At 39.2% G+C, this 22,656-nt stretch overlaps 1 protein-coding gene across 1 annotated transcript in view; it reads left to right on the forward strand.

The window, feature by feature from the left end:
* Nucleotides 1–22,656, forward strand: part of PTPN4 (protein tyrosine phosphatase non-receptor type 4) — a 215,620-nt gene that overhangs the window by 67,465 nt on the left and 125,499 nt on the right. The window contains exons 7-10 of the mRNA XM_081095457.1: nucleotides 5,900–5,944; nucleotides 6,201–6,253; nucleotides 10,294–10,414; nucleotides 14,333–14,420. Of these exons, the coding sequence (XP_080951583.1) occupies nucleotides 5,900–5,944; nucleotides 6,201–6,253; nucleotides 10,294–10,414; nucleotides 14,333–14,420 (307 nt within the window). The remainder of the gene's footprint in view (nucleotides 1–5,899; nucleotides 5,945–6,200; nucleotides 6,254–10,293; nucleotides 10,415–14,332; nucleotides 14,421–22,656) is intronic.

The raw sequence follows: 22,656 nt of genomic DNA on the forward strand, positions 1-22,656 counted from the left end.
ATGCGGCTCTTTGGCCCCTTGAGTGTGGCTCTTCCACAAAATACTGACTTCTGCGCATGGGCCACGAAGTTTCAATCGCACTGTACATGTGCGCCCGCACGTGGTATTTTGTGGAAGAGCCACACTCAAGGGACCAAAGATCTGCACGTGGCTCGCGAGCCGCAGTTTGCTGACCACTGCTTTAGGAGATTGGAACCCCAGGGCCACCCCATCCAGCCACAAGAAGCCTCCTGAGCTACATAAATATTGAGATTTTCCAGTGAAAACTGGTTAAGCTGCTTTGCTGTAACTAATTGAAGTAATCAGATACTGCGTCATTTTAAGTGGTGCTATATAGTGAGAATTGTGCCTGCTTTTCCCCCTATAAAAATATTTAACCCTTGGAAAGCATGGTTAGGCACATCGACCACCTTTGCAGTCAAAATCTGTGAATAACTTAAGTTGTCCTCCATATTAGCTGATTCCCAACTGCAAATTGAAAATACAAGAATGGCCCAGATGAGTATTTTGATAGTATATTAATGTTAGATAACTGTTTAAGGCATACATAGTGAGGAATAATCACAGTGTGGTAACTGTCATTATTAAAATAACCTTAAGAACCCTGGCCAGTGTGGCTCGGTTGGTTGGGTATGGTCCTGTGCATTGAAAGGTCGCCATTTCCATTTCCGGTCAGCCCACATGCTTGGGTTGCAGACTTGATCGTTGGTAAGGGGGTGTGTAGGAGGCAGCCAATCAATGTTCCACTCTCACATTGATGTTCCTCCCTTTCTTTCCCTTCTTCTCTCTCTAAAAAATCAATTTAAAAAATCTTTAAGTAACCTGAAGGATAACCATGTGTATTGCTTGAAAGATAATTAGTAATTCACTAGTACCCTGCGCATGAATTCGTGTGTCAGTAGCTCTCTGTGGGGCCTGGCCGCTCCGTGCCCGCTGCCCAGAGGCCCATCTGCAGCGGGGCGCAGAATGCTTGCCTTGTTGCCAGGGTGATGATGAAAGCATTCCACCAGGCCGCTCATGCTGCCCACTCTCTGTGGCCGCCCCCCCAGGACTGGGAGACTCTAGCGGGGCTGAGGACTATGTGCTGTCATCTTGTGGCTATGGGTGCCGCCATCTTTGTGATGGAGTGATGGTTAATTTCCATATTACCCTTTATTAGATAGGGTTAGCAAAATAAGACAGAATAAATATTAACATATTATACCTTCCATAAAAGATATAAGAATATAGGTCAGTGACTATATTCACAATTATTCTAAAAGTTAGGTGCCAAATTTAAAATCTGTACCTAAAGTTATATTAATGTAGATATTAATGTATTGGTTATCCTTAGAATACTAAGGTGAAGTAGAGCAACAAAAGAATAAATTAAAGACATTTCCCTGCCAATCCTCAGGTGTTTCTGAAGCAGAGTTCTCAGTAGATAAAGTAAGAAAAATTAGATGCACATCCTTTAGAGTCCTTTCCTATGTGTTTGCTGTTGGGGGAGTGGGGACAGTAGGTTCCCTTTTTTATAACAGGAGAATTCAAGAATATAGGCTCTGGATTAGGTAGTTCAGACTAATAGTATCCAAGCTAATTTATCTTGAAAAGCGAAATTGTGTTATATGAATACCCTTTAGTTTAATACTGTTGCTCTTAGATTTTGTTGTTGTTGTTAATTAAAATAACAAGATTTTTAGTATAGTAAAACCTATTCTTGGATGAACTTTAAGGAAGCTACACTGAATTAATGAAAATTGTGATTTGTAAAGTATTTTTAAATGCATTTTATTGTTTCCTGGTACATATAACTTGAAATCAAGTAGCAAAGTATTCTGTAATACAGGGTGGGCCCAAATAATGTATACACACTTTAACAGCTGGTAGCTCAGTTGATGTTTCTTTCTGTGGAAGCAAGTTCCTCCTTGATCCTTCTTGAGCACAGTTCCTTGGACACAAGGTATTAAACGGAGAAGACAAGACATATGGTAGGCATATAGGAGAGACTTTATTGTAGACCCAAGTAGCCATTGCTAACAAGGAGCCATCAGACAAAACAGTTCTTCAAAGTAGCCAAAGGAGCCGTGCACCAGCTGGTCAGTAACACATCTTTATACGAACTCAGACAAAAGAGGCTTCTTGCCAAATAGTGACATCAGTATTTGGGTTATAGAAAAGTATGCCTGCGCAGTGTGTGCAGTAAAACTGCTGTGTCATTGCCTTTGCACAAGTGTATGGCAAATTGGCCTTGAACATCCGGTGTACTCTGGTTAGGGTTCCCACACTTTCTCTTCAGATATTAACCCATTGAAATGAATAATTATTCAAAATATGTATGCATTTTTTCAGAACATCCTGTATGTTTTAGTAATCAGATTTTTAAATGTGTAATAAATATTTGTAATTAAAATATCAATAAATTTAAATTGGATTTCTAATATATTTAATGTTTATTGAGTTTGATAGCATAAGCAATTAAAATATTGCCAATTATAGCTATATTCATAATTTACTCAAAAAACAGTCTTTGACTTTCTTAACAAAACTTGAATGTGTTGATTTTTATATAGCTTTTCTGAAGATATAATCAAGGAATAAATGTGTCTCACTGATAATTAAATCAAAGCATATTCCAGAAGTAGAAGAAAGTAAAATCAAATTTTATAGTAATCGAGAAAGTATTTACTCAGTCCATCAGTCTAGAAAATTATCTTTGTTTTCACTAGAAATAATACATTATTTCAAAAATCCTTTATAATGGATTTGTAATGTTATAACTGGCGCTATTTGGTAATTGGGGTAAGTGGCTAGTTTGTACTTTATTACCATAGTGTACATTGTGTATCAGTGAATCTCTACACTGATTACAAATTAGAGTCACTTAGGGTAGCTCTTGCTTTGGCCACACCCCCTGGGTACTCTGATTTAATAGGTCTCAAATGGGACCTATGCATAAGCATTACAAGCTTCCCAGGTGACTCAAATATTCCACTAGGTTTAAGAAATACTCCTTTAAAACTTTAGTGCTTAAGTAGCTTTAATGCGATGGTCCGGATTAGTAATAAGACACCCTTTGGGCCACAGTTGCTAATTGTAAGGACTAGTACAGTGATGGCGAAACTTTTGAGCTCGGCGTGTCAGCATTTTGAAAAACCCTAACTTAACTCTGGTGCCGTGTCACATATAGAAATTTTTTGATATTTGCAACCATAGTAAAACAAAGACTTATATTTTTGATATTTATTTTATATATTTAAATGCCATTTAACAAAGAAAAATCAGCCAAAAAAATGAGTTCGCGTGTCACCTCTGACACGCGTGTCATAGGTTCGCCATCCCTGGACTAGTATAAGCCCCACAAAACAGGAAATGAGCTATACCTCCTTACCTTGGGATTCCATTTTAGGTTAGTGGTAAAAAAAAAAAAAAAGAAGAATGGACTTACAGAGCTTCCAAATGAAACATAATTTACTTTTGCTGGCATCATTGGAATTGGAGTTTACTCAGGAGTTGAGAGAATACAAATGACATCACTTTTCATACCTTTTTAGAGCATGATAAGTATTCATTATTGTCTGGATTAGAAAAGTTTCGTTATTTTTACAGCTTGTAAAGGTGATTATCTAAACTTACCTCAGTCTTTATTAATCTGTTTTGAAGGTCTTAATTGTCTTTCAAAATTAGGCTTGTATTTTCTGATTAGGGCCCCTAAGATACCTATACCAGGCTGTGGTTCTACTTTCTTTTTACAAATAGAGAAACAAGACCCAGCCAAATTTTTAGTAACTTTCCAAAGATTATAGGCTGGCTTACTTTAGGACTTATAGTTTTGATTTAGCTTATTCTGGTTTCCGTTCTGTCAGTCTTTAATGATTAGTATGTAAATAGAATTCAGCAAGCACATAGGTATTATTTGTGTAGTATTCAGAATATTATGTCAAGGATATACATGACCTTTCAATCCTACCTATAAGATTGTTTCCACCAGGAACCTTTAACTTTTTTTTTTTTATCCTCATCTAAGGATGTTTGCCATTGGATTTTTAGAAAATGTGGAAGGGGGTGATGAGAGGGAGGGAAAAAAAGGAGAGGGAGGAAAGCATCGATTGGTTACCTCCTGCTCTTGCCCTAATTAGGTGATCAAACCTGCAACTGAGGTATTGCCCTTGACCAAGAATGGAACCAAGGGTTGACATTCTAACCACTGAGCAACCGGCCAGACCAGGGACCTTTAACTTTTAATTATGAAACTAAGATGGCTGTATAGAAATATGTTGTCTTAGATTGAGTAAGCAATAATATTTGTAATATTATGTATTAAGCCTCAGAGAATTTATTAATATTCTAGAGGCCCGGTGCATGAAATTTGTGCATGGAGGGTGGTCCCTCAGCCTGGCCTTCACCCTCTCCAATATGGGACCCTTTGGGGGATGTCCACCTGTTGATTTAAGCCCGACCCCTGTGGGCTTAAACCAGGGGTGGGCAAACTTTTTGACTCGAGGGCCACAATGGGTTCTTAAACTGGACCGGAGGGCCAGAACAAAAGCATGGATGGAATGTTTGTGTGAACTAATATAAATTCAAAGTAAACATCATTACATAAAAGGGTACGGTCTTTTTTTCCAATAGTTTTATTCATTTCAAGCGGGCCATAGTTTGCCCACGGCTGGCCTAAACCAACAGTGGACATTCCTCTCACAATCTGGGACTGCTGGCTCCTAACCACTCGCCTGCCTGATTGCCCACTAACTGCTCCCCTGCTGGCCTGATTGATGCCTAACTGCTCCCCTGCTGGCCTAATCACCCCCAACTTCCCTCCCCTGCCTGCCAGATCGCCCCCAACTGCCCTCCCCTGCCGGCCATCTTGTGGCGGCCATCTTGTGATGACATTGCACGTGACGCTACCTAGGCTTTTATTATATAGGATGAAGCCAAGATATTTGTATCAGCTCTTTTTTTAAAAAAAAAATTACAATCAATACCTAATTTTCTAAAACCTTAATTACATTCTTTGGTAATTTGAATGGTCGTGAAACTCTTTAATGACTTTAATCAAACAAACTTTTTAATGATTTTTAACTCTTGGAGTATGTATCCACTTTTTAGTGGGGTGAAGTCTGTAAATTCCTTATTTAAACATTTAAAGCCACAAATTTTGGTCTTCTACCAATATTATACAGCACAGGTGGTTTTGCCAAGCATTGATACATCTGTGCGGGAATGACTTCACCCACTAGCAGGGACAGGACAGTGCCATCTTGTAAGCAACCCTAGTATTCTTGTTATAGGATACTTACATTTTTTTTTTTAAGGAAATTGGGTACTTGGCAATTCTAATATTAGATCAGTTGTAGGTAAGGAACTTATGTGGGTTTTTTGTTTTTATTTAATCAAAGAGAGGTTTCTTAACTCATATGAAGAGGGAAAGGTGCTTTTCTGCAGTCAGTAGCTTCTTGCTGCCAGAAGATAATCAGCACACAGGCCTGTTCTTGAAGTTGGCTTCCCATCTCAGCAGAAAGAATGATTTTCTTCTACTGGTCTCTAGTGCATTGTTACTGTCAGCTTTCCTATGTCTGTTGTGCTTCCCAGCATACTTTCTGCATACACCAATCCTTAGAGTATTTCTCTCTAATCTTCTCCCTAGGTCATGTAACCCTTAACAAGCGTTAGGAGTTTTGTAATGGATCTAGTGGAAACAATACAGTTGAAGTACAAAATTTCATTTATCCAACAATTTCAAAACTTGGATTCATGAATTTATGAAAGATTATTTTTAAAATATCTTGTGTTAATACGTACATTATTGAAGTAAATACTTAAATATTTAAATTTTTATTTGTTAATATAAGTATATAGTTTTTAATATCTAAATGCTATAATTCCAATAAATGCTAACTATCTTTTTTTTTTTTTTAAGGTACCAGTATTTTTTGCAAATTAAACAAGACATTCTTAGTGGAAGGTGGGCTATTATACATTTTTAGTAATAAGTTTAAGAATACTCTTAGTTCTATATTAAGAAATTCAAGACTTTTGCAAACTATCTATTGAAAAAAAGTTACATATAACATTAATTCCTTTCATCAAATAAGTTCATTACTTAATAGTTAAAATATAAGTCAACATAGAAATTTCAAGTGTAACTAGTATAAATTATCATGCTTTTGAAATCATTGTGTGTAACTTTGGGCTATGTATTTTCTGTTTTGTTTTATTAGATTGCCCTGTCCTTATAATACTGCTGCCCTTTTGGCTTCATTTGCTGTTCAGTGTAAGTATCAGCCCAGGATTTTATTTTTTATTGATTTTTCGAGATGGAGGAAGGGGGAGAGAGAGAGATACATTGATCAGTTCCCTCCCATACTCACCCCAATCGGGGATGGAACTCATAAGCTAGGCATGTGCCCAAATTGGGAATCAAACCCATGACCTTCAGGTGCTCTGTACAAAGCTCCAACCAACTTAGCCACACCGGCCAGGGTCGGCAAATAACATATAATTACACTAGAGACCTGATGCACGAATTCGTGCACTGGTGGGGGGGCCAATCGGGGGTGGGGCCAGCCAGGGCGAGGGGCCTCAATTGTTCCGGTCATTTTGGTCATCTGCTATTTGGTCGCTGGACTTTTATTTTATAGGATTAGCTTAGACAGCCATAACAAAATATCATAAATTTGCGTGGCTTAAACAACAGAAATGTATTTCTCTCTCAGTTCTGGAAGCTAGAATTTGGGGTCAGGGTACCAGCATAGCATCGTCCCATACACCAGAAAGCGGTGGATCAATTGCCAGTCAGGGCACATGCCCAGGTTGCAGATTCAATACTCAGTCCAGTGAGTGCAGGAAACAGCAGAACAGTGTTTCTCTCTCTCTCTCTCTCTCCCTTCTTCTCTCTGAGATCTATTAAAATGAATGATAAATAAATAATGTTCTGTATGTATGGTTTTAACAGGAAGGACATTAGTGATCTATGAAGTGAAAAACTCATAACACATTTATATAGCATGACTCCATTTTTCAAAAAAATATTTATTGATTTCAGAGGAAGGGAGAGGGAGAGAGAGATAGAAACATCAGTGATGAGAATCATTGATTAGCTGTCTCCTGCACACCACCTACTGGGGATCTAGCCCGAAACCTGACTAGGAATCAGATCGTGACCTCCTGATTCATGGGTCGATGCTCAACCACTGAGCCCCACCAGCCGGGCCCCATTTTTATCAACACATGAGGTACATTGGCAAGATCTCACTCCTAGACGGAAGTCTGAAATTGCCCAAACTCCTTTGCAACTAGGTTTCTGGATATGAATTCGTTTCTGCCGATTGGATACACTTGCACAATATTTTGAAGGCAGAAGTGGGACAGAGGCATCTTCCTGAAGTTTGGCTGTTTGCTGCTGGTGATCATGTTTGCAGAGATGTGGAGGTTTTCTGCAGCGGAATCCAGGCTGTGCACAGACAGTTGTGGCAGAGGCAGTGTCCAGTGACCTGTTTTGTGGGAGCTGGGGGGCACTTGCGGGGGCAGCAGTTTCCTGATACTCCGGTCACAGCTGCTCCAGAGTGTCCTCGTATTCAGTTGTGTCTGAGGGGGCAGCTCCTCCTGCTGGGCAGGGAGCCTTTCCTGGGGGCCCAGCCTAGCACCCACTCCTCCAGCTTTCCGATGATTTCCCAAGCACCAGCTCCCTGTGCTAAATTCTTTCCTGCCTAAAATAGCAAAGATCTAAAAAAACATTTTGGACCCTCTACTTCCAACGAAAACAATGCTGCACAGGGGCAGGTATGAGCAGTGGGTGAGGTGCTGCGGAAGGCTCCCTTCTTTGAGACTCAGCTTCCTCTGTAGAATGGAGACCAAAGATTATCTGTTCATATTTACTGAAGACTATGGCAGCTGTGTTTCCTGAAAATGGCAACAACATTTCCCATTTCTCCTGTGGCCTTGCCACTTTCCGCTATGTCCTCTCTCTTGAAGCAGGGCTGACATCTGACACGCTGGTCGCCAGTACAGTGATTCCCCACAGAATTCCAAGGCCAAGACTGAAAAGGCATGGGGCTGCAGCCCCCCTCCCACCCCTCTCACTCTGCCGGGGTTTCCAGCTCAGGCCCCGCCCACACCGCTCAGGGCTCTGGCTGGCACTGAGCATTGCCCTCCTGGCTCTCTTCCCCTCCAGTCGGCAGCCAAGCGCCTTGCTGCACACCATGGCCCACCTGCTGGTGCTGCTCAGCCCAGCAGGCGGGGTAAGAGCCCACGTTGGGCCTTGCGCCTCCTGGTTCCCATGTGCATCACCCCCTGCGCCCCGTGGCCCCTATTCCTGCCTCTGCTGAGACTGGGGCCAGACGCCTGGGTGCTGTGCTCGGCCTGCGGGGACTTCTGTGGCCACCAGGAAAGCCTCCCCACCCCATCCCTGATTCCAGCACCTTAATCCCAGGTCCACTTCCACCAAAGGAGAACTTTGCCCGCACAGCTGCCTGAGACCGAGCACCTCCAAGATCCCTGGACTCCATATTTCTGCCAGCCAAGGCTGTTGGCCGGCTGGCCCTGCCCTGATCAGGGTATTGGGGGCAATCTGGCCCAGATCAGGCTGGTTGGCTGCCACAGTGCGTATCATAGCCACCGGATGTTCTGGTTGTTCTGGTCATGCCACTGTAATGGTCACTGGGTTTATATATATATATATATATATATATATATATATATATATATATATATATATGCATATATATGCTAGTGGCCCAATGCACGAAATTCATGCACGGGAGGGGGGTTTCCTCAGCCCAGCCTGCATCCTCTTCTATCGGGGATCTCTTGGGGGATGTCCGACCCCTGATTTAGGCCTGATCCCTGTGGGGCCTAAACCGGTAGTCGGACATCCCTCTCACAATCTGGGACTGCTGGATCCTAACCGCTCACCTGCCTGACCAACCCTAACTGTCTCTGCCTGCCTGCCTGATTGCCCCTAGCCCCTCTGCCTGCCTGCCTGCCTGATCGCCCCTAACTGCCTCTGCCTGCTTGCCTGATTTCCTCTAACTGACCTCCCCTGCCAGCCTGATCTCGCCCCCAACTGCCCTCCACTGCTGGCCTGATCTCACCCCTAACTGCCTCTGCCTTCCTGATCATCCCCAACAGCCCTCCCCTGCCGACCTGATCTCGCCCCCAACTGTATTACCCTGCTGGCCTGATCACCCCTAACAGCCTCTGCCTCAGCCACCACCACCATGGCTTTGTCCGGAAGGAGGTCGGACGTCTGGAAGATGTCCGGTTGATCTGGTCTAATTACAATATTACCCTTTTAGTGGTATAGATAGATTATATAGGATAGGATTGCTGAAATGGGTGGGGGGAGCCTTTTTCATTAGGAGGAGATGCTCTTGGCAGACAAAAATACATAATCCCTATATCTGGACTGATAGTGAGCCATATACAGTATACTTCCAAACCGGTCATTAAAAAATTGAACTGCTTTCTTACCTTACACCAAACAGCTGTTGCCCTTAAAACCCCTCCTTAGCTCCCACCTTAGGTTCTGCCTTCACAGTTCACCCAGATTAGGTTCTAATTGGTCAGTTTCTATGCCAGTCAGCATCAAAAGCTCTGCCTCCTAGGCAGCCATTGGCTCCTCCCACTTTACCCAGATTTTGTTCTCATTGGTCAGTTTCTGTGCCAATTAGCATCTCTGGGCCTATCAACAGACCTGATCAGAGAAGTGGGGCTGATCTGCAGAGGCCCAAGAGAAAGAGAGGCATGGATGCTGGCCAAGTCCGGAGTGAAAGAGGGGCAAGTGCTGATCAACAACTGCCGTGGAGGCTATGGATCAATCCCTGCTTTTCTCTCCAGTTCTCTCTTTGGGACTGATCCACAGCCCCCTCAGCAGTCAATGCTGGGTCGGGGTGCCCGCAGCTGCAGCAGTCAGTGCTGGGTCCCCATGGCAACCCAGCACTGACTTCTGGTAAATCGTTTTGGATGTTACAGGCCCTGGGTTTTTGTATATTAAGATGGTCTGTATGAATAGTACATTGCATTTAATGTAGAAGTTCTTTAGACATAAGTTGCTGTACAGAAGAAAGTGACTGCAGAGGAAATGTAATGACCTTCCAGTTAGTTAGCAATTACTTCAATCCCAGGAAAATATTCTCAAGGTGTTTTAAATCTAGAAGAATGTTATATGCATTGTTATAACTTGTTTAAATGGTAACAGTAGAAATATAAATATTTTACTTCCAGAAATATAATGTAATTCATGACTTTGCTGATTTGGCTATAAACATTAAAAAATGTGTTTACTAAAGTGAATATTTTTCTTTCATTTATTAGCTGAACTTGGAGACTATAACCAGTCAGAAAACTTGCCAGGCTACCTCTCAGATTATTCTTTCATTCCTAATCAACCTCAAGAGTTTGAAAAAGAAATTGCAAAATTACATCAGCAACATACGTAAGGATTTATTTTCTTTTCTGCTTATTTGGTAAACTTTTTTGGGGGTGTTAATCTTCACCCGAGGATATTTTTAGAAAGAGTGGAAGGAAGAGGGAGACATAGAGAGAGAAACATTGATGTGTGAGAGAGAGAGACATCGATTGCTTGCATACCACACAAGCCCTGACGGGGTCAGGGTTTGAGCCTTTGACTGGAATTGAATCCGAGACCCAGTGCTCTAACCACTGAGCAACCAGCTAAGGTGGTAAATTTCTTAATGGTATCTTTTCTAGAGAAATGTTTTAAACTTGTTTAATGTAATTGTTATATTTACTTAAAGTAGAACAGTTACTATTATATAAAGTATTATAATTGTTATAAAGAAATATAGCTGATCTATTTAAAAGAAAAACCATTGCTTATTTCATATGAGACTTGTTTTCATTTTTACTAAGAACTGTAAAGGTATATGTAAACAGAAATTTATTTGCTATTATATAAAACTAGCGGCCCGGTGCACAAAAATTTGTGCTCTCAGGGGGGTCCCTCTGCCCAGCCTGTGCCTTCTCGCAGTCTGGGACCCCTCGGGGAATGTCCACCTGCTGGCTTAGGCCCGCTTCCCGGGGGATCGAACTAAGCTGGCAGTCAGACATCTGTCTGGCAGCTCAGGAGCCCTCAGGGGATGTCCACTTGCCAGCAGGGAGCAGGCCTAAGCTGCAGTCGGACATCCTTAGCACTGCTGAGGAGGCAGGAGAGGCTCCCGCCACCACCACTGTGCTGGCAGCCATCAGCCTGGCTTGTGGCTGAACAGAGCTCCCCCTGTGGGAGCGCACTGACCACAAGGGGGCAGCTCCTGCATTGAGCATCTGCCCCCTCGTGTTCAGTGTGTGTCATAGTGCCCAATCATTCCCAGTCATTCTGCTGTTAGGGTCAATTTGCATATTACCCTTTTATTATATAGAATTGCTAGTTTTCATTATCTAAACTTTTTTTTACCTTCACCTGAGGATATTTTTTCCAGTGCTGCTCAGAGATAGTGGAAAGGAGGGAGGGCGGAAAAAATATGTTGATTTGAGACACGTCAACTGGTTGCATGCACCCTGACAGGGAGTGGAGAGTGAACCCACAATCCAGGCACATGCCCTTGACCAGGAATCGAACCTGCGACCCTTCAGTGTGCAGGGCCTCGCACTAACCACTAACCACACCAGATAGGCTATAATCTTTTCATTAAGTAAAGTTTTATATTTTATATAAATATATTAAGGTGATTTTTATTATATAAAGTTGCCAGGAATTTTAGAATACTAATCATATGTTCACCTTCTACTTACCAATTCTCTTTCCGTTTTTAGCTGTGTGAAGGGACTTTTTTTTTTTTTTTTTTTTGTAGTAATAATGAGCCAAGAGGAGAAAAGGAACTTTATATAGTACTTAATTAATAATAATAAAAAAATAGCCCTTTAAAGATAGTAGCCATTTTTCACTCATTACAGTATTCAACTTTGTTATTTTATGTCTCATATTCTGTTACATAATCTTTTTCAAGAAGAGAGCTATTGTTTTGAATAGAAGGTAATATTGTTAATTGGGTCAGAGATCAGTTTTGCTTTAACATACCATTCAAATTACTCATGTAGAAGTTAAGGTGGTGGTGCATATTGGCTGAGAGTGTGAACTCAAGCCAGAATGTCTGGATTGGAATTCTGGTAAGGTTACATACTATCATGTAACCTTAGCCAGATGGTTCTATGTCTCTTTTTCCTCATATGTAAATTGGGAATAATAAAAGTTACCTACCTCTGAAGTTATTGTAGGGATTAAGTAAGTTTATACATAAGGTATTCAAGACAGTGCCTAGCACACAGTAAGCACTGAAGAAATATTAGTTATTATTATATTTATTATTTTTTTCTAATAGTAATTATTATTATCATTTTATTTAATTGATTCTTAGAGAGAGAGGGAGAAAGAGAGAGCGAGAGAAACATTGATGTGAGAGAGAAATGTCGATTGGTTGCCTCTCATACATGCCCCAACTGGAGATCAAACTCACAACCTAGGTATGTGCCCTGACTGGGATGATGTGCAAGACCTTTCAGTGTATAGAATGATGCTCCAACTAACTTAGTCACAGCAGTCAGAGTTAGCTCTGACTATTAAAGAAAATTTATTTGGTAATGGCCTTATTTATTTAATACACATTGGCAAACTATAGCCCACTGCCTATTTTTTATGTCCCATGGGATAAGAATGGTTTGTATGGTTTAAATGGTTGGGAAAAAAATTTTTAAATAATAACATTTTGTGGCACATGACATATTGAGAAATCCTAATTTGTGTCCATAAATGAGCACTTACTGGAACACAGATTCCCTCATTCGTCTACATGTTGTCTGTGGTTGCTTTCACATAACAGCAGTGTTTAGTAGTTGCAACAGAGACCATAGGGCCTGAAAGCCAGCTCTCTCCAGTAAAAGTTTGCGGACCCTAATCTAAAATAAAACTCCTGAATGAGAATTTTAAGACTGGCCTAATGTGGTAAGGGAGCTATTTTGGTCTAAAAGTAAATGTCATTTATAATGAAAGTTCTATACATAGCATATCCAAATCAAGGATTTGAAGATAAACCCAATTTATAAAAAATTTACCAATAATGAAAAGTCCCCTGCAAGGAAAAAGATTATACATTTAACAAGGTATTAATTATATATTTCTGTTTGGTTTAAAGAAATGATTCTTCAACTCTTTAAACAAAGAAAAAAATAGAATCATCTAGTTTAACTGGGGATGGTGTGAAAGATAGAATATTTAGCTTAATTGAATTGTAGACTGATCTGAAATATATCTGCTCTCTTTGAGGAATCTCATTTTTATCATAAATTGGCAAGCTGTTGGGGGTTTTTTAGTATCAGTAGTGAATGATAGGCTTATATCTTTGTTTTTGTAATTTGCTGCTCTTGCTCTGCTGTAGTCTGATAACAACAGATAACTAAGTTTGTTAGAACAGTATATATAATATAGAGGTAAGTCAGTTTTTAAAGGCATTTAACATTATAGTTCTAAAACTTGTGTTTATAAGAATCACAGGGGATGTTTACTATCTGTTGTGAAAAACTAATTTTTCTCTACTCTGTCATGGAACAATACTTCTAAAATCTTCTATAATAATAAAAGCATAATATGCTAATTAGACCGGACGTTCTTCCAGGCGACCTTCCGGACGAAGCTGGAGCTGCCCGGGTCCTGGGTGCCTGCTAGCGGCTAGAGAGAAGCCCAGGTCCCGGGTGCTGATGGGAAGCCGGTGCCAGCAGCCGGGGGGAGGAAGGCCTACTCTTGCATGAATTTCGTGCATTGGGCCTATAGTATATAATAAAAATGAATTAATAGAAAAGTAAAGTGGAGAAATAAAGACAAAAAATTACAAGCCATTTTTTTGTTAGATTCAACAGACATGAAATTACTCCACCAAAATTCTATAAAACTCTTGATTCTCTCAGTTTCTATATTTGTTATGAATCAATGCCTATCTGTGCACCATTCTCTGAGAAACACTGCCCAAGAGTTTGTCTCAGAATCTATGTGTTTCAGAAGCAGTCTGTGTAATTTAAATGCAGATGTATACAAACACACTAAGTTATGTCTGGGAATGAGTGACTTTCTAACAGCCAAAGGAGCAGCTGTGAACTTTTAAAACTTAATGATTCTTATATTTTTCAAAAATAAGAAAATATTGTACAAAATAATAATTTGTGTTACTGAAAATGTACCCTCCAGATAAGTTAGATGTTACTGTACATAACTCAGAGGAGTGGTCATGCATGGTGTTTTGTAAAAGATTTAATTAGGATGCTGAAAAATGTCCAGATAAATAGCCTTTTCACTTTCGCCATATTTGTGATTGATTTAATTTTTAACCTAATGATGTCTTTACAGAGGCTTATCTCCTGCAGAAGCAGAATTTAATTACCTGAACACAGCACGTACCTTAGAACTCTATGGAGTTGAATTCCACTATGCAAGGGTAAGTGAAGAAATCTTACTTTGATATTGATGAGTTAGGCTCTATTGACATAGTAATGCCTAATAGCATTAGGTATTAAATGTAGTAACTAGTAAGTGCTGACAGTATAGTTACACTGAAAATTTCCTTTAAGTGTAAGTATTTTCACACTCCCGTAAGATTCAATACCTAATGAAAATGGTTGAAGTAGATTTTTGATGTTATTTTTCTTCAAGGAAGTGATTTATGTAATCATGATAATTTCTGCAGAGCATAGGAGGCAGTACCTTTAGAATTTTTATTTTAAAAATAAAGATTTAAGTTATAGGAAAAGTAGTTTTTTATATATTTAACTTTTTTTGATAAGCATTATCATAAAAGATGCTTTCACCACACTTATTTTACTTTCATCATTTAGTGATGTTAAACATTTTTATTTCTAAAGCACAAATGAAGCATATTAATATCTTTTGGCTGTCCCCTTCCCCCCAAATCCCTTCATTAACTGGCTGGTGTTGCTCAGTTGGTTGAGCAGTTCGATGCCCAGTCAGGGCACATGCCTGGATTGTGGGTTCCATCCCCAGTAGGGGGCATGCAGGAGGCAGCCAATGGATGTTTCTCTCTCCCTCTCCTCTTCGCTCTAAAAAAATCAATTAAAAAATCATTTAAAAAATCTTTTTTAAAAAGGTGGAATTATGATCACTAGCTTCCCCACAGCATTCTTTTTTTTAATTGAGTCAAATGTAGCTGTTTCCAAAAGACTATATCCTCCTGCTATAAAGATATTTGTGAGTGGCTATTCTTAGTACACCTGGATTCCTTCTCATATTTTATCAAGAGGTTGTATTTCTGTAGAAGTAACTGGAGTACAGCTATTATCTGTAACCAGTGAAAAGTGGGAATATATAGGTAATCATCGGTTATGTTGGTGATAGGTTTTACATTCTCTTGGGACAAATTGCTGAGCCTAATAAGAATAGCAGCCTGAAAGGGCGATAAGTTTTGTTTAGTTATTTTGAATTTATTTTAATTTATAGATGTACACAGACAAACAATGATTTGAGAATTCAAAGTTCTACTTCATATAATGGTTTTATTTTTTAGAGCCTCACCTGGTTATGTTCTGAGAGGAGCACTAAGTCTTATATTTCACAAAGCTTATGTCAGTCTCTCCTTTAAAAATACAATGAGCCTAGCCATCATGGCTCAGTGATTGAGCGTTGTCCTATGAACCAGGAGGTCACAGTCCAATTCCTGGTCAGGGCACATGCCTGGATTGTGGGCTTGACCCCCATTGGGGTGCATACAAGAGGCAGCTGATTCTCTCATCATTGATGTTCCTCTCTCTCTCTCCCTTTTTCTCTCCCTCCCTCTCCCCCCATTACTCCCTGATACCAATTTTAAAAAATATTTTTTTAAAAACAGAATAATTTGCTTTCCTAACGTTACTATATCTGATCATTCTTAGTGTCTGTGATTTGCAAATCTGTGTAACACCATTTAAAATGTGTAAGTTTCTGTCATAGACAGCAAGAGCACTGCTCAGCTCTGGTGCTCTGAGTTGCTCTGAATCCATATATTCTTCTAAATTCTTCCCCACTATGCCAGGGCAGGTTCCTTCTCGAACCCTGCCCACTGTACAAACTATTGGGAACTTGAGCCCAGGTTCCTCCTTTATCTTCCATCCACTAGATGCAGTTGTTGGGTCCGACCACCTCTGCCTAGGGCTGGACCTCCTTGGACATCAGGTCTTAGAGAAGCCATGAGAGGTTGTGGGTGTGTAAGAATGAGTTTATATTGCAGAAGCCAGTGGCCATAAGCCATTAGACAAGACAGTCCTTCATAACAGTATCTCAATCAGGCAGCCGTACATGGGTGGTAAATAGATACCTTTAGTTGCACATAGTTGCACCTCTAATAGTCTCTGTACCCACAGTCATTATCTGAGCAGTTGCACACTGGCCCCTAGACCAGTGATGGTGAACCTTTTGAGCTCGGTGTGTCAAAATTTTGAAAAATACTAACTTAACTTTGGTGCTGTGTCACATATAGAAATATTCATAATTTTTTTTTAATAGTTGCAACCATAGTAAAAAAAAGATTTATATTTTTGATATATATTTTATATATTTAAATGCCATTTAACGAAGAAAAATCAACCAAAAAATATGTATAAAATGAACAAAAACAGAAAAACAATGTACATTTAGGAAAAAATAATAAAAACAATGATAATCAAATGGTATGAAAACTAGAAATTAGTGACTTTTTGGTGCTGAAGTTTGCTAATTCTTCGATTGTAGGTTCATACTTGGTGAACTTCAAGGCCCAGCAAGCGCCACTAACTTCATCTGTTAGCCGGTTTCTTTTGTTCGTTTTAATATTACTTAATACTGAGAACAAAGTCTCACAAAAATATGTTGATGAAGAAATTGTTAGCAAAGTCATTGCTAGATTTTTTATGTTGCTAAAAGTGTCAGGTACTCTGTTCCAAGCACTCAAAATTTCTTATTCGTAGTTGCACTCTTCTTCATTATTCAAACGATTTCGTTCCAGATTTTCACGTTTCGACCTTAAGTCGACAAACACATGAGTCCAAATGCTACCTTGAAAATCTGCAAGTTGCATCTCTAAATCGTCAATTTGTATCCATTGGAAATCCTTTAATTCCAAAGTACTGTAAACAACTATATCCGGATACTTAATTATTTTAATGGTCTGTTCTAGGCTTCTAAATTGGTCAAATCTTTCGCTGAACTGTTCAAATAATGAGTTTACTATATTCTGGTACATAAGTATGGACTCCATTACACTCGTTGTAGTGGCCTTCTCGAAATACTTTTTTATCTGAGGAAAATACTTAAAAGTTCTAGTTTCAATATCTTGCTTGAAAATTTTAGTTTGCTTTCAAAAGATTTGATGTATCCAAACATAACGTCAATACTTTTGCCAAAACCTTGTAATTTTAAGTTCAGTTCATTCATATGAATAGAGAGATCTGTAAAAAACATCAAATTGCTGACCCACTTATGATCATTGATCTGAGGAAAGTTTGCCAGATCCTCCTTCTCAATAAATACCGTAATTTCTTCAAAGCACTCCACAAATCGCTCAAGTACTTTACCTCGACTCAGCCATCTCACATTATTGAACATCAGTAGTCCACTGTAGGTTCAATCAACTTCCTGTAAAAGTGCAGAAAATTCTCGCTTGTAAAGGGGTCGAGAAGCTATAAAATTCACAGTTTTTGTTACAACTGACATTAAATCATTCAATTCTGAGAATCCCGATTTGGCACACAACACCTCCTGATGGATAATGCAATGAAAAGGTACAAGTGGATGTCTAATTGCTTCCATAAACAATTTCAGGAATCCCACATTTTCCCCCACCATATTTGGTGCCCCATCTGTCGTGACTGACACAATTTTAGAGATATCAATATTTAGGTCACTGAATGTTTTTATAACAACCTTACATATTTCGTTTCCTGATGTACTTATTGGCACTGATTCTAACTTTATCAACACTTCTCTCACTGTGAGACCATCAGAATATCTAGCAATAATGGCCAACCAAACATTTGATGTGACATCAGTAGTTTCATCAAGAGAAATCAAAAAATATTTACAACTATTTAAGTCTTTTTTTAATTGATGTACATTTTTGTTAAGATCTATTCTGTCTTTGATAGTATTTCTACTGAGTGGTAACTCAGAAATTCTTTTAATAATATCTTTATTTTTCATATCGTGAAATAGAGCTGGTGCACATCTTAGAAATGTTTCCTTAATAAATTCTCCGTCACTGAGGGCTTTTCCATGCTGAGCTATGGAGTGAGCAATACAGTAACTTGCTGATGTTAAATTTGTAAAGCATCTTACAAATTTAATGATGGAATTAGATTGACTTTTATAGAGGTGTAGCTGTCTAGAAATGTATTCCTTCCTTTCATCGATACTTTTTTTCAAGAGCTGACAATGATTAGTTTCAAAGTGTCTCTTTACATTCCACGTTCTGCTTACTACCGTTTCATTACACAGTATGCACAATGATCTGTTGTTTCTGCCGACAATCCCGTACATCTCGGTCCATATGTCTTAAAAGGTCGGCTACTGCTACTTCCACTTCCTTTATCATTCAATCTTGCTTTTTTATTTTTTTGATTCTCCATACCAAGGCTGCAAAAATAAATAAATAGAAATCACGGCATTTTTTATAAAAGGTTGATAGGTTTCTTACCTATTAACTTTTTGCAGTGTTGTTGCACTGACTCCTGGTGCAAAACAATTCAAAGATAGTATGTATAACCAACAAATATATGGTACTGTAATCAATTATCCGACACGCAGAATGTCTTGTCGAGCACTGTTGCACTGTATATATTTTTCTTCTAACCCTCTCACTCCTGTCTCCTAACGAACATGGCGATCAAGTGCGTCTGTTTGCCGAATTCACCCGAACGCACGGGAAGCTTACCCGAGGCACATATTGGCAATAACGAGGCCATTTCCAGAACTGGGCATTTTGTCACTCGAGTAAAAATAAAATGTCATGAGTAAAGATTAATCTCTTTATAGTGCAATTCTAAACCTTTTTATATTAATGTCAATATTGGAACAGTGTATCTTGGATGTTTTCACTATGTGTCTTTGCTATGCAACACCGATGTACATGTTTATATCCGGTTTTAGAATTGCATTATTGATCATGAGTAACATGAGTAATAATATTACTCGAGTGATGCCCAACTCTGGCCGTTACGAGAGACAAATATTTGAATTATGCAATTTTTTGTCTCTGTCGACGTGTGTCACCCAAAATGAGTTCACGTGTCACCCCTGACACACGTGTCATAGGTTCGCCATCACTGCCCTAGACTCAGCACTTCACATCGTAGTGGTGCCTAAGCTCTCTGCCTCAGCAGCTTCTCTAGCCTCTCTGGTTCAGCAGCTTCTCCTGTCTTTCCTGCCCAGCACACTGGTCTCTGTAGCCTCACATAGTAACTATCTCCAAGCTTCTTTCCCAGCTCCATCTCTCCAGCACAATTCTTCACACTCCAGCAGCCTAGCTAGTCAGTAATCTGAATATTACTCCAGAGACAGAGATGGCTAGTTTCCAACAGTGATATCAGTCATTTGGGCTACAGAAGGGCACAGCGTACTGGGAGACCGCTGTGGCCTTGCACCTGCTTAATCCTTGGCCATTCTGATTAGGGTTCCCATGATCAGAGCAGCCTTGGCATACTGATAACAGGACTCTGGCGTGGTTGCCACAGTCTCTCTTGAACTTTTTTCTTTAAAATTTGCCCCTGGCACCCTCACTCCCTATTTGGAAGCTATTACCTTTGAACATGATTCTCTAAAATGTAACATAGTGGTCAGTATTTGTGTAACTAAATTTTGTTTTTTATTTTAATAAAGTTTAAAACCAGTGGAAATTTAATATGTGAACAAAACTGTGGTTAACAATAAGAAGACCACTACGTTCAGTCATTTTAGTCATCAGTTTTCTCTCTCTCTCTCTCTTTTTTTTTTTTTTTTTTTTTAGTTTATTGATTTTTAGAGATAGAGGGAGGGAGAGAGAGAAATGCGAGTGTGAGAGTGCAACATGGATCGGCTACCTCCTACACACCCCTACCGGGGCTCCATCCCACAACTCGCAACTCGTGCATGTGCCCTTGCCCAGGAATGGAACCGGCAACTTCTTGGTGCACAGGACACCAAAACCACTGAACCACACAAGGCTCTTATCAGTTTTGTAAAGGTAGTTTTGACTGCTATCTGTTATCTCTGACTGCTATCAAGGAAATACAAAGAGTGTTACACTACTTTTTTTAATTTTTCTTAATTAAATTTATTGGGGTGACATTGGTTAATAAGATTATATAGGTTTCAAGTGTACATTTCTATGATACAACATAATCTGTATATTGCATTGTGTACCCAACACCCAAAGCCAAATCATCTTTCATCACTATATATTTGGCCCCTTTACCCTTTACTACCCCCTATTGTCTTCCCTTTGGTAACCACCGTACTTTTGTCTGTGTCTATGAGTTTCAGTTTTATATCCCACATATGAGTGAAATCATATGGTTCTTAGCTTTTTCTGACTGACTTATTTCAGTTAGCGTAATATTCTCAAGGTTCATTCATATTGTTGCAAATAACAGTATATAATTTTTTTCCTATGGTTTAGTAATACAGTATTCCATTGTATATATGTACCACATCTTCTTCATGCAATCCTCTATTGAAGGACACTTTGGTGTTTCCATGTCAAGGCCACCGTGAATAATGCTGCAGTGAATATAGGAGGTATATATATCTTTGCTAATAAATGTTTTCGAATTTTTCGGGTAGCTAAGCAGAACAGGAATGGCTGGGTGTATGCTAACTGTGTTGTATTTTTTAATCCTTACCAGAGGATTTGTTTTTTTTTGATTTTTAGAGAGGGGAAGGGAACGAGAGAGAAACATTGATTGGTTGCCTCCTGTATGTACCCCATTGGGACTGAACCCACCAACTTTCTATGTACAGGATGATGCTCCAATCAACTGAGCCACCCAGCCAGGGTGTGGTAACTCTATTCTTAATTTTTTTAGGAACCGCCATACTGTTTTCCATGGGGTCTATACCAGTTTACATTCCCACCAGCAATGAATGAGGGTTCTTTTTTCCTCCACAACTTTTCCACCACTTGTTATTACCTGTCTTATTAACAGTAGCCATTCTAACAGGTGTGAGGTGGTATATCGTTATCGTTTTGATTTGCATTTCCCTAATAGTTAGTGAAGTCGAGCATCTTTTCTTATGTCTGTTGCCATTTGTATGTCTTGGTAGAGATGTCTGTTCAGGTCTTCTGCCTATTTTTTAATTGGATTGTTTGTTTAGTGTTGAATTCTTTTTGGATTTTAATCCCTTGTCGGAGCTTTGTAAATATCTCCCATTTGGTTGAATGCCTCTTTGTTTTGTTGGCGATACTTTTGCTCTGCAAAAGCTTTGTACTTTACTTTTTTAAGCGACATGGCTGGATTTTACACGTAAATAACCATGTTATTTATTAATTTAAGGTAAGATATTTTGTTATTCAAATTATTAGATTGTAAAACTCTCAGAAAGTCTTAAATGTAGAGTACTGGATTAAAGTAATTTAAATTTTAAATGGTCAGAGTTATCCAGAAACATATTTTGTACAGGCCAAAAAAAAGCCAGGAAAGGTTGTTTCTGTTGTGTGTGGCTATAAAAAGCTTAAGAAGAAAATGTACAAATGTTAAGTGAACATGAAGGGAAATTTTGTGGCATCAGGAACATAAAAGTAGAGGGGAGAGGATACATAAATAGAATACTAAAGTTTTAATTGACTATCAGAAGCAAAAGTGTGTAAGTCTTAGTGCATTCATTGTGGTGGCTCTGTTATGTACCTTGCAATGTTGGCACTGAGGATTACTTAGTGAACAAAACATCAATTAGCCTTGCCCTCTTGGAGCTCACAGTATAGTGAGGGAGAAAAAAATGGAACATGAATTAACAGTTAAATATGTGGGGCCACGAAGGGGAAAGTACAGATTGCTATGGGTCATATGGCAGGAATATCTAATCCAACCTGGGAGCAGAGTTAGGGAAGCCTTCTGAGAAGAAATAATTTACTGAAGCCAGAAGAATGAGTAAGACTAGCAAAGAGAGTGGTTTTCACTTAGAGCTTTCAGCATGAATGAATTCCTGAAATAACTGGAGAACATGGAATATTTCACGCAATGAAAACTGTTAGTATGTCTAGAAGATTAAATGAATAAGGGAAGAGGATATAAAAGTAAAGAATGAATGACAACTTCAGGATAAAAAGGAAAATAAAAATGATTTGGGGAGATGAAATAGGGGGATGTTTTGGTTTACTGTTAAACATATTCTAAATAGTTGGTGTTTTTCGGTGGTGGTGGGGGGGGTGTTCAGTTGTATGAGTTTTAACACATGTATAGATTCATGTAACTACTACTGCAATCAGAATACAGAACAGTTCCATCACCCAAAAAAAGTCTCACTCACACTGCCCCATTATAGTCCAGCGTTCTACTTACACCTATTTTCGGACTCTATTTTTGGACCCTAGTTTTGTCTTTTCTAAAATGTCTTGTAAATGGAATTCTGTATATTACGTTTTGAGACTGGCATCATTTACTTTCAGTAATGAATTTGAGATTTTTGAAGTTATTATGTGTATCAATAGTTCATTCTTTTTATTGTTGAATATTATT

This window comes from Myotis nattereri (assembly GCF_964212035.1).
Source record: "Myotis nattereri genome assembly, chromosome: 7".
Taxonomy (NCBI): Eukaryota; Metazoa; Chordata; class Mammalia; order Chiroptera; family Vespertilionidae; genus Myotis; species Myotis nattereri.